The 12,192-nt window shown below is 33.5% G+C and overlaps 1 protein-coding gene across 1 annotated transcript; it reads left to right on the top strand.

The window, feature by feature from the left end:
- The first annotated feature begins 245 nt into the window (after window positions 1-245).
- Window positions 246-1,824, top strand: LOC129322760 (pentatricopeptide repeat-containing protein At4g36680, mitochondrial). Its single transcript, XM_054969130.1, has one exon. The coding sequence runs from the start codon at window positions 326-328 to the stop codon at window positions 1,517-1,519; it is 1,194 nt and encodes a 397-aa protein (XP_054825105.1). The 5' UTR covers window positions 246-325; the 3' UTR covers window positions 1,520-1,824.
- Window positions 1,825-12,192: the final 10,368 nt, after the last annotated feature.

The raw sequence follows: 12,192 nt of genomic DNA, 5'->3' as shown, positions 1-12,192 counted from the left end.
ATAATATTATAAAATGTATTAAATAAAATTTATTAATATATAAAATTTTATTTAAAAATATTTTATAATTTAAGATGGAATAAATAATATTAAGTTGAGGCCTTTGATATGTGATATATCATATACACTATTTCTGGTTGGCCAAAAAACAAAAAAAAAAAAAAAACTTGTTCTGGGCCCGCGGGAGAGCGGGTAGTGGCACACTGGCTGACTTCGGCTGTAAAACCCCAACAGCATCTTCACATCGCGACGCGACTACATGACACCTCTCTGTTACGCCTTGTTCATCCCGGTTCCGTTATTGTTCCGCTGCTAAACCCTAAACATGTCGCACAAGGCTGCTATGATCCGCCGCATTTGCCATTTTTCCACCACCTTCTGCACTTCAATCTCGGAAGCAAAATCCAAGCTTCGGCCGGAGTATGACCCAGACGAGGCTCTCAAATTATTCTCTTCCGTTTCCAAAAAATTCGCCTCCCCTGAATCCTCCCGCCACGCACAAGATCTCACGGTACGCTGTCTGGCCAAGTCTGGCCGCTTCTCTGATGTCGAGAATCTCATTGAGTCTCGCAAGAATGACCCCGAAGTCACCCAGGAGCCATTCTTATCCATCTTGATTCGTTCCTATGGTCGAGCAGGTATGTTCGACCATGCATTGAATACTTATAATCAAATGGACGATTTGGGCACTCCAAGGTCCGCTCTTTCCTTCAACACCCTCTTGTCAGCGTGTGTTGAATCGAAACTCTTTGGTAAGGTGCCGTTACTGTTCGAAGAAATTCCCAAAAAGTATGGTGTGGTGCCTGACAAGATTTCTTATGGCATTTTGGTGAAGTCATTTTGCGAAGTGAGCAAACCCGAGGAGGCACTTGAGCTTGTGAAAGAGGCGGACAAGAAGGGCATGGAGATAACGGTAGTTACATATACTACAATATTGGATGCTTTCTACAGGAAGGGGAAAAGTGACGAAGCTGAGAAACTGTGGAATTTGATGGCTAAGAAGGGTTGTATGGATGCTGCGGCTTATAATGTTAGGCTTATGTTTGAGCAAAAGGGGAAGCCAGAAGACGTAAAAGCTACGATCGATGAAATGACAAATGCTGGCATTAAAGCTGACACTATCACTTACAATTACCTGATGACTTGTTATCTTAAGTCTGGGATGGTGGATGAAGCGATGGTCGTTTATAAGGGACTGCGCGATAATGGGTGCAAACCCAACGCTACAACATTTAAATCTCTGGTATATCATTTGTGTAGAAACGGGTATTGCGAGGCGGGATATAAAGTTTTTAAGAAGAGCGTAGAAATGCACAAGATTCCAGATTTTAATACGCTGAAGATTCTGGCGGAAGGCTTAGTGAATAAAGGAAGGAAGAAGGAGGCTAAAGGACTGGTTCGAACTATGAAGAAGAAGTTTCCTCCTCACATGTTGAAAGCATGGGGAAAGGTTGAGAAAGATCTTAATCTGACCCCTCCTAGTGCCGAGTCTGATGAGGCTGAAAAAGCTTTAGCTTAAGGTATGTTGTGGATTCTCATCATAGTCACAGGTCACCAAGGGGAACCTTGTCTCTACGCGGGCCACAGCTTTAATTGGATTGTGGGTTAAGGAACCCGCCGGGCAGCCATGTTTCTCCATATCTTGATTCTGGAAATCAAATATCAATTTTAGGGGCTGGCAAATCTTCATTGATGATGAGCTTGAAAGAGGGTGAAAGCTCAATACAATACACCATGACTCGTACAAATCTTCCTCTTTTGTATTATATTTTCGACAATTGTTTTGTGCTTTAATAATCTTTCATGACAGCTTTATATTTTCAATCTTGGCGGTGTCTTCTCTGTTGCGTCCCCGTAGTTTCTGCATCTTTTTGGTTCAGAATCAGGCTTGACTCACGAGCGTCACACTACGCGATTACCAAACCTTGCATAATCGTGATTGTTGGAAAGATTGGAGGTCAAAGGTTACCTCTGTTGGTCCTTTGTCTTCGTAGATGAAGTTAGGGGAGAGACTATCAGCTTTAGCACTTGACTACTCGAAGCGCTGCAATTTGAAGCAATCCTGCAGCCTGCGCGCGTTAATAAGTTGGGGAAATGCAGAGTCCTATTTTCTTTGATTCACTTTTTTTTTTTTTTGATTCACTTTAAATTTTTAAAATTGACAATTGGATCTTTAACTGTCACATCGGCCCTGTTTCTTTCCTTGTTATCACTTATCAATGTGTTATATTTAGCATCAATGGAAGAATAGGTGGAAGACCATAATTTAAACATTCCAATTCTCATTCTTAAAAAGAAAAATACTACTTTGAGTCTCTTTACTTTATTCAAGTTTAATTATAAATCTTTGCATTTTTTATTTACATTTTAGGTTCTCAAATTTTTTTTTTTCATTTACAACTTTAGTACTTACATTTTTATTTTTAAAGGAATGTTGATGTGACATAAACAATGTTAATTATGTTGACATGATTCTAACACTGTTAATTATGTGATTAGGTGTTGGTATGAATTTTTTAATAACCATTAAATAAAAAAAAAAGCCACGTCATGTGAAATGAAAAGCCTGACTTAGGGCCTTTCTCCATGATCAGAAGAAAACGATCTGGACAAGAAAAACAAAAGGACCTAGAGACCCCATAGCCACGACATCGGAACAGGGTGTTGGAGGACGTCGAAAAAGGTCACATCATGTGCTCACTTGGAGAAGAGCGACTCCCCTAAACTGAACAACGCCAGAAATGACGCCCAAAGAGACCCTCATGACACCGGAGAAGAGAGACACCTTGAACTGAACGACGCTGGAAATGAAGCCCATAATGGAGACATCCATGGACTTGACACATGATTGGGCTGAGCAAATCTCTTGTACAAGGTGATAATACTCCCCTATAAGAGAGACATTCACAGGCTTGACACAGCAGTAATGAAGCTCGAGTTGTTAGAAAGGGAGACAATTCAAAAAACTCGAAACAGCATGAGACACACAAGCTAAAATTTAGGACCACAAAATGAGTACATAATTCAGGATCACAAAATCTCCAATCTGGAGGGGACACCACAGTCCCTCAGTGAAGCCTGCACTTACAAATAAGAGCAAAATCATCAACAGAAACAGGGAACCACATATTGCTTATTGCATGTGAAACATGGGACCCCATATGCTCATAAATATATGCCAAAAAGATTATAATCTATCAAGCCAAAATATTTGTATCCATTGATATAAACGAAGTCAAAACAAGGGACCCAATATGCTCATATATCCCATATTTTAGTACACCAAGTCAAAATAAAATATTTACCATATAATTTGTCTTAATATAGTGATGAGCAGTACATAAAGCCATCCCAAAAAACCATTCAAGTCACATCCCCAAAACTTACAGAAGTCAAATCCCGTGTATAAAACATGTTAAAAAGAAAATCCCATAGATTCATAACTACAAGAAGTTCAAATCTAAATCAAGGTTGACTGCTTTTAGGAGGAGTTGCATTAGTGGACTCTTGTGTATAAGTTGTTTTTTTTTTGTACTTTTGGTACGTAGTTTAACACGCCTCTTCATTTTTGCAAGTTGCTTATTAGGATCCTTGCAAGTGCTTTGATTATCTCTATACTTCTCACAACCTAAACACTTAATGCTTGGATTTTCTCTCCTTACCTTTGTTGATATTGCATCCTCATCTACCCCTCCTTTTCATTTCTTTTTTTGCCAACCAGGATGCTTGTGATACACTGAGGGATCAATAGGGTCTCCATTAGCTTTCTATTATATATTGTCTCCATTTAGGGGCTCTATGACAAGTGAGTGACAAGCCACAAATGCTTACAAACTTAAGTAATGATCCACATATTCACGTGAATCCTTCCTTTTATTACATATACAAGCAACTGTAGCATCCTCAATTTTTAAATCGAATTAATTAAGCCTAATTAGATTAATTAAGTGTATTAATGAGGTGTGTGACCAAAGAAGCCTAACAGGCATGTTTGATTTCAATTCTAGCCCTAAAAGCGGGTCCAAAGGAGAATTGAGTCACCTAAGAATGAGAAAAGGAAGAAATCTGAAGGGCAAGGTTATCTGCCATGTGCCGCAACTTGTGGATCAGGTTGCCACGGCACAAGTATGTTGACACATTTGGGGAAGTTTTCTCTGTGCCATGCATCATGGTGCATAGTGCATTTGCCGTGATACATGGACACTTTTTTATAGAAAGAAGTCTGTCTGCAGTTCACAAAAATGAGAGAAAAGGGAGAAATTTGAAAGAACATCTAAAGAGCTGTGTTAAGGCTTGAAGAGTTCAACTATTATGAGTGTTTTGGAGCTCATAAATATCAAATGTAAACTTCTTACACCTAAATCCTCTTCTCTTCTTCCATTTTCTTGGTAGTAGAAGTTAGGGTTTAGTTGGTGGTGATGAATTTCGATCCATATATGCTATAGGTCCGAACCCATTGACATAAATAAAGTTAATGGGAGTAGATTGAGCTAATGAAACTTGATATTTATGAATTTATGATGATTGATAGTTGGAGAGCATTTAATATGCGAATTTCACCATAAATGTGTTGGTTGGGAATAATGTAATTCCATTAATGACCGTTAAAGAGCTCAATGATGTTAATAAGGGTAAAAGAAAGCTAAGAAATTTTATGGGTATTTTTATCTGAGTAGAAAATGAATCTTGACTATGAAGAAGTGTTAAATTTTGAGTGAAAATTAGTCCGAAAGTGGATATTGATGAACTTCATTATGAATGCTTGTAAAGTGACTATCTTTGGCACCATTCAAGCTTCTTAAAAGATTTAAAAGTAAGTAATTAAGGGGTGAAACTTTTGACCTCTCAAAGGTTTGATGTAACCAGTAAAATTTTATCTTATACTTTTATGTGTTAATTGATTGATTGATTAATAATTGATCATTGAAATGTGAAAAATCAAATGAAATGCAAGTGTGGCATGAATTGCTTGAGAATCTACTAGGTTAATTTTTGTGAGTCCAATGACTTGTTATGTGAATTTTTTAAAAATAATATTAGTGAATTTTTGTATTGTGATTTATTATAAGTTCAATCATTTTGTGGTTAGTGGAATACAATGATTTCTTGTTAATGAAGTTCTATGAGGATATGTGTTTATGAAGAGTTCAATGATGTGTAAAATAATAGAGTTCAATGATTGTAAATAGGTGAGATACAATGACTATAAAAATATAGAGTTTAATGACTTGTTTTATTTGGAGTTCAACAATGTGAATTGTGATAGAGTACAATGACTATGTACTTGAAGAGTTTAATGACATATGTATTGTGAAGTTTCATAATGTGTGTTAAATGTAAGTTATTGCATACCTATGCATTACATGATCATGAAATGTAGGAGTTTATCTAGGAAAAGAAGTAGAGAATTAAATCCACTTGGTAAGACTTCTATTTGAGTTGATGGCTTGCCTGAATTGATTATATTCATATTGTCTTACTTGTTCAACAAGAGATTGTCCCACTGGTTCAACGAAGAACTCGAACCTAGCTAGTTATCCACTAGTTTAATGAGGAAATTAGTTTAGAGAGTATGACAACTCATAGTGTGAGAAAATTGGGGAAACTATGTTTCACAGGTGAGTTGAATAAACCTTAGCCAGGTAATCCCCTCACAAGTATTTAGGCTAAGGAAGTCTCGGATTATAAACTGTCTTGGTATGCTATAGCCTACAATTTCATGTCAGAAGAATAAGAAAAATATAAGGGAGGTGTGATCATGCATATAATAAAAAGTGGCACTTGGTTGTCTTTATTATGGCCTTAATAATGAAAATCATGAATTAAGTCTTAATTCTTTTCGAGTATATGTCAATTGATTGTGTGACAAACTCTCTTATATGAAAGTTGTTAAAAAATATTATTTCATGAGCATGTGCTATTATCCCTAGAAATGTGAATTTATACTCTTGAGCATTTTACATGGTTTGGAGATTGATTGTACTTTCCACTTGCATTTAAATTAATTGACATACATTAGTATAAGTTAGTTGGATTTGGTTACTAAACGGTTGTACTTATCCCACTATCTTCAATATTACAGAAAATAGCTCAAGAAGATCACACAGAGGAGAACAACTAGAGGCTCAGGATTGTGATCCTATTTAATAGGCCTCTTTATTTTTGAGTATTTATATATACATGATAATTGAAATTGTCAACTAAGAATAGTCCATTTTGATTTTTACCTGCATTATGTGTTTTATGAGTTGAGAGTGTATTTTGGGCTTTAGGGAGTCAGTTTATAAAATGTGATATATGTGATAGGGCCAAAATACTAATGCAAGTAAGCTTTGGGCATACTATGTGATGTTTATGATATACTTGATGAAATAAATTATCAAACTCCCCCTTCTATATTTTTGAATTAAGGAATTGAGTATTGAAATTATGCATTATAAGTGTTTGGTATGATGTGGTGCATTGCACGTGTTAGTTTTAGTATATTGCATGTGGTCTAAATGATATCAATGGCTTTTGGCTTTTAGTAAATGAGTTAAACACTTAGTTTGTGAAAAAGTTGAAAAGGTGCAAGTTTTGAAAAGAGTGTCCAAAGACAATATAAGGAGAATGACAACCGAGAGGGAAATGGCCAACAAGAAGGAAGCCATACCAAGGTATTCAATGCGAGCCAATCTGCTGATGAAGGCTTACCTCCTTATTCTCACCATGAGACTAGTTCGAAGAATGTGAGGCTTTTAAATGTGTGATAATTTGATTATGAAACCAAAGCTATTAATTAGTTCTTAGAAAGAGTTTTTCGTAGACACCTAGTTTGCATCAATTAAGCATCGAACGGAGGAATGGGGCGTGACGAAGGTTGCCCTAAAAGCTATAAAATTGATAGTAGAGTTTACTGTCATAGAATGTGCAATGCGCCACGGCGTGTGGTACCATGAGCCACAGTGTATGGCATAAAGGCGAACATGCCACAGTGTATGTTTAACGAGCCACGGTGCACGCACCAATTTTTACAGAATCACTTTGTTTTTTATTATTCTTTTACAAATGCACTAATATTTGAAATGATCTCATGCTTTTGCATAAATATGAACTTTGATTTGTTTTTTTTTTAAAGACATTGGGAATGGTTTTGGTTTTGAAAACTTAGAATCTCAACTTTACTATTGACTTACAAAATTGATAAACTTGTTTTTTTATCTTAATCAAATCTTTTAATTACTTGAGATTTAGAGTCAATCATGGTTAGAGAAGGAGGATATTACATAACTACATGTTTGCATCACAAGTATTAATGAAAGATAGAAAAGATTTAAAAAAAATACTCCCCCTGTTTTTATTTATAAGAAAAATTAACACTTAGTTTTTTTTATATAAGTAAAATCACATTTTTCAATAAACAATTATTACAAACTTTCTAAATTACCCCTTACAATATTATCATTCATAGTCATAAAAAATAATTAATGAATACTTGATTAATACAATTAATGAAGGGTATTATAGTTTAATTATTTTATTTTCAGACACAATTAATATAATTAATTAATTTTATTAAATTGTGTGATAAAATTTTTTTCTCCTACAAATAGAAATGGAGGGAGTTGCTTATAATGCAAAGTTTTGTTAAAATTACCTACAAGGAATACCATTCAATTGCCACTAATTGTAAGTACACCTTTATTAGTTAGATCAACCTTGAACTTTTATGAGAGATATAAAGCCTTATATTGATTATGCTCTGCATATCTAACCATCCACTTCCTTGATTCTTGCACCTCTTTGTCTAACCTTTTGTGGGGTCTTGGACACATAGTCCCCTTGTCTCGATACTTTTCAACCTTTATACAATTTTTAATAGATTGTGTCATGAGATATGTTCAAATCTAATCAAGCATGTTGACAAATGGAAGTTATCTTGCCTTCAACAATCTCCCATTGAATAACTCTAAAATATTGTTAGTGACTGCATCACATTTGCAATGTTCTCTAAAATGAGACTTGGTCTAACAGCTAAGAGGAAATCCCATTAAATTATCATGGGCTTCCTTTGAAACTACTCTCAACTCATCCATTCACTACTTCCTTTTTGCTTCATATGTGGCTTTTATCACATGAAGTACTAAGTCACGAACTATGGTGGCTCCTCCATATTTTGCCTTGATATTTGCATATAAATAGCACACACAAAAGCAATGCTCTACACCTTCAAGTAACTCTTTAAAAGCAAGAACTAGGCCCTACACATAATTGATCAATGAATAATGACAATAAGATGAAATTAAAAAAAAGCAAATAGGGGAATAAAATAAATAAATACATGTAGAATAAAATACCTTTTATTGACCATATATGAACAACCATCTTTTTTGTTGAACACTTCCAATGTCATCAAAGATAATTTTTTAAAAGCAGATCCATGAATCTTTATTCTCTCTCTCAACTATTGCCCAAGCTAAAGGGAAGTATTGGTCATTAGGATCATATACAACAGCCATAAGTAACATTCCTCCATATGGACCCTTCAAAAAATATCCATCTGAGTCAATAACAGGTCTACAACCAGTTATAAAACCATACTTCATAGCTCTTATGCGCTCATATATTCTCTTAAACTTAGGTGGCCTATCTATGCCTGGTCTTTTAATCACTAAACAAAAAGTTGTCTCTAAGTTGTACTTCTTAACTTCACCACATGAGCTTTTCAAAGCCAAAAATGGAACTAGTCATTTTCCAAATCATTACATGTTAAATTATCAATCGAGACTTGTTGAAAAAATTTAATATAGAGTAATTTTTATAAATATTTAATTTTTTATTGTTAAAATTTTATATGTCAAAAGCTCATATAAATTTGATATTTTACTAAAATTTACACGTCAAATTATTAAGAGAAATTTTGAAAGCTTGTAATGGGACTTGTTATTTCACAAATGACCACTTATTAAATTATTAATAGGGACTTGTTAAAGAAATTTAATATTGAGTGGTTTTATAAATATTTACTTGTTTTTATTACTAAAATTTTATATGTTAAAAGTTTATGTGAACTTATTATTTTGCTAAAATTTACTTGTCAAATTATTAAGAGACATTTTCAAAACCAATAACAGAACTTGTTATTTCACAAATCATTGCCTGTTAAATTATCAAAGCGGACTCGTTAAGAAAATTTAATATGAAGTGATTTTTATAATTGTTTACTTATTTTTATTACTCAAATTTTACTTGTCAAAAGCTCATGTGAACTTGTTATTGGCTAAAATTTACTTCTTAAGTTATCAAGAAAAATTTTAAGAGCTAACAATGAGATTTGTTATTTCATAAATGGTTACTTGTTAAATTATTAATGAGAACTTATTAAATAAATTTCATATGGAATGATTTTTTCATAAATGTTTACTTATTTTTATCACTAAAAGCTTACATGTCAAAAGATCATATAAGCTTGTTATTTTGCAAATTTACTCATCAAATTATCAAGAGTAATTTTTAAAGCCAATAACAAAACTTATCATTTTACAAATAGTTACCTATTAAATTATCAATGAGGACTTGTTGAAGAAATTTAATATAAAATAATTTTTATAAATGTTTACTTATTTTTATTACTGAAATTTTACATGTTAAAAGCTTATGTGAACTTTTTATTTTATTAAAATTTACACGTCAAATTATCAACAAAAAATTTAAAAGCTAGTAACAGGATTTGTCATTTTACAAAAGGTTATTTATTAAATTATTAATGAGGACTTGTTAAAAAAATTTAATATGGACTCATTTTTATAAATATTTTCTTATTTTTATTACTAAAATTTTACATGTCAAAAGCTCACATGAACTTATTATTTTTGCTAAAATTTACTTGTCAAATTTTTAAGAGAAATTTTCAAAGCCAGCAATAAGGACCTGTCATTTCACAAATCATTACTTATTAAATTATCAAAGGGGACTTGTTAAGAAATTTTAATATAAAGTAATTTTTGTAATTTTTTACTTTTTTTTATTACTAAAATTTTACATATCAAAAGTTCATATAAATTTGTTATTTCACTAAAATTTACTCATCAAATTATCAAAAAAAAATTAAAAGCTAGTAATGGGACTTTTTATTTCACAAATAATTACTTATTAAATTACTTATGGAGACTTACCATTCCTGATAATACAAATAGGTAAACATTTATAAAAATCAGCGCATATTAAATTTTTTAACAAGTTTCATTAATAGTTTAATAAGTAATTATTTATAAAATGACATACAATTATTAAACTCCTGATAAATATTGACATGAAAAGTAAAAACAAAGTTAGATATGTGTGTGTGTAAAAATTTACATTATATGATTAAAAGGAACTATTAGCTTAGTAGATACCTATCCTTTTGATGGCCAAAAAGATGTGGGTTCTATCTCTCTTGCCTCATTAGTGCCAAAGTTTTGGAGGCTAATGATAGTTAGGAGATTTTTTTTTTTTCCTTAAAGGGCAAAAGTATATTTTTACTCTTAAAGTATTTTTTGAAGAGCACCTAGCATCTTAACATTTTTATTAGAGTAATTTTGCCTATAAAATTATTAAAACGAAATATTTTTGTTTTTTTTATCAAATTTTTTAACAGTCAACATTTGAAATTAATATTAAAATTTTGAAAAAAAATACAAAAATGCTCTATTTTAAAACTTAAAAGGTAAAATTATTCCAACAAAAATATTAAAGTGTTGGGTGTTCTTAAGAAAATATTTTAAGGATAAAAATACAGTTTAACTTTTTCTTAAATGAGTAATAATTTTATCTTTTCACATTAAAAATTTTAATGCCTTAATCTAACAACATGAATTCAGAATCATTTAATTCTTCTTTATAAATAAAATGTTCCAGAGATTTTCCCTACAAAATAACATCAACTCAAAGTTCCCATTTTTGGCTCAGCAAGCGAGCCTGCGAAAGAGAAGCCGTCCACCACAAGAAAATTAATAAAGCTTCTCCTTCTGATTCCCTCAACTCGAAACGAAATTCATGACAGAGACAAATCCCGATGCGTAGGTGTGTTAGGTTGCATCGAAGGGTGGAAAGAGGACTGAATCTCCAGGATACTGTGACTCACCACTGACTCGTAGGCCCATTGATTGAACAATAAGAAGAGAGAAGGAAACCGCATGCTGTCTGATGCGACAAAGAATCCACCAGGCACACCGTCGTACGCATGACGCAAAACAGCCATCTCTGATCTCCAATAACATCATCAGTGTCTATCTCTCTCTTCCCATGCTCTAATCTCATGCTCGTCGCGGACTGTAAAGAAACTTGTCGTTTATTCGGGAATAAGTGCGCCATTTATTGTTCTCATAGCAAGAAACGTCTGATACCGTGGGAGCGAGGAATTCACTGAATTTTACTTCTTCCAGTAAGGTGCATCAATGGCATGCTTTGATGTTTTGTTTTGTTTCGATGACGTGAACTTCACGAAAAACTGATTAGAGGTGGAGATGATCTTTTAGATTGCTTTTTTTTTTTTTTGTACAGAAGGTAAAGGGACAGTGATAGATATGCACGGCGTACGATACATCCGACCACCCAGCAACGATGAAGTATCGAGGAAGGAAACCTCTAGCTAGGGGAATGGCCAGCTCAAAGCCCCAAGCTTGCACGGGTTTTACATGTATTGTAGATCATGTTTGTTGCCGATGAATCTCTATATATGAAAAGATATATATACTTTATATATGTGCGCGCGTGAGGGGATCTACTGGGACCTGGGAGCATTTGATGATTGATCCGAAATCATGTGGATTAGTCAAGATGAAGAGGCCCGCTAAAAAGAGAGTATGTAAAATGAAGATCTAGGTCAATCAGGGCCCAAAAAATGGAAGTAACCAAACAAATTAAATGACTCCCAGCGATCATCAGTGGCAGAGTTTGGACTTAAAACGAGAACCTATCATCAAGGTGAACCGACCTTGAAAAAAGAACGAAATGAATATTAGTCTCGAACAAAAGTGGAGGTAGATCTGGGATCCAACTGACCTCGCGCTGTCTCTGGCCCTCGTTCACGCGTCTCTCTCTCGCGAAAAGAGGGGGCAAAAAAAAAAAAAAAACAAATATCTTCCTATATGCATGATTACACTATACTAAATATATGATAAAACGGAGACTAGCATTTTTATCATTATAGTACATATAGACACTATACTT

Source organism: Prosopis cineraria, unplaced genomic scaffold, assembly GCF_029017545.1.
Source record: "Prosopis cineraria cultivar Desert tree isolate PC_DT_omini unplaced genomic scaffold, ASM2901754v1 PC10, whole genome shotgun sequence".
In the NCBI taxonomy this organism is placed as follows: domain Eukaryota; kingdom Viridiplantae; phylum Streptophyta; class Magnoliopsida; order Fabales; family Fabaceae; genus Prosopis; species Prosopis cineraria.
Note: the sequence above shows the minus strand (reverse complement) of the source record. Positions and strands in the feature narration are given on the sequence as shown.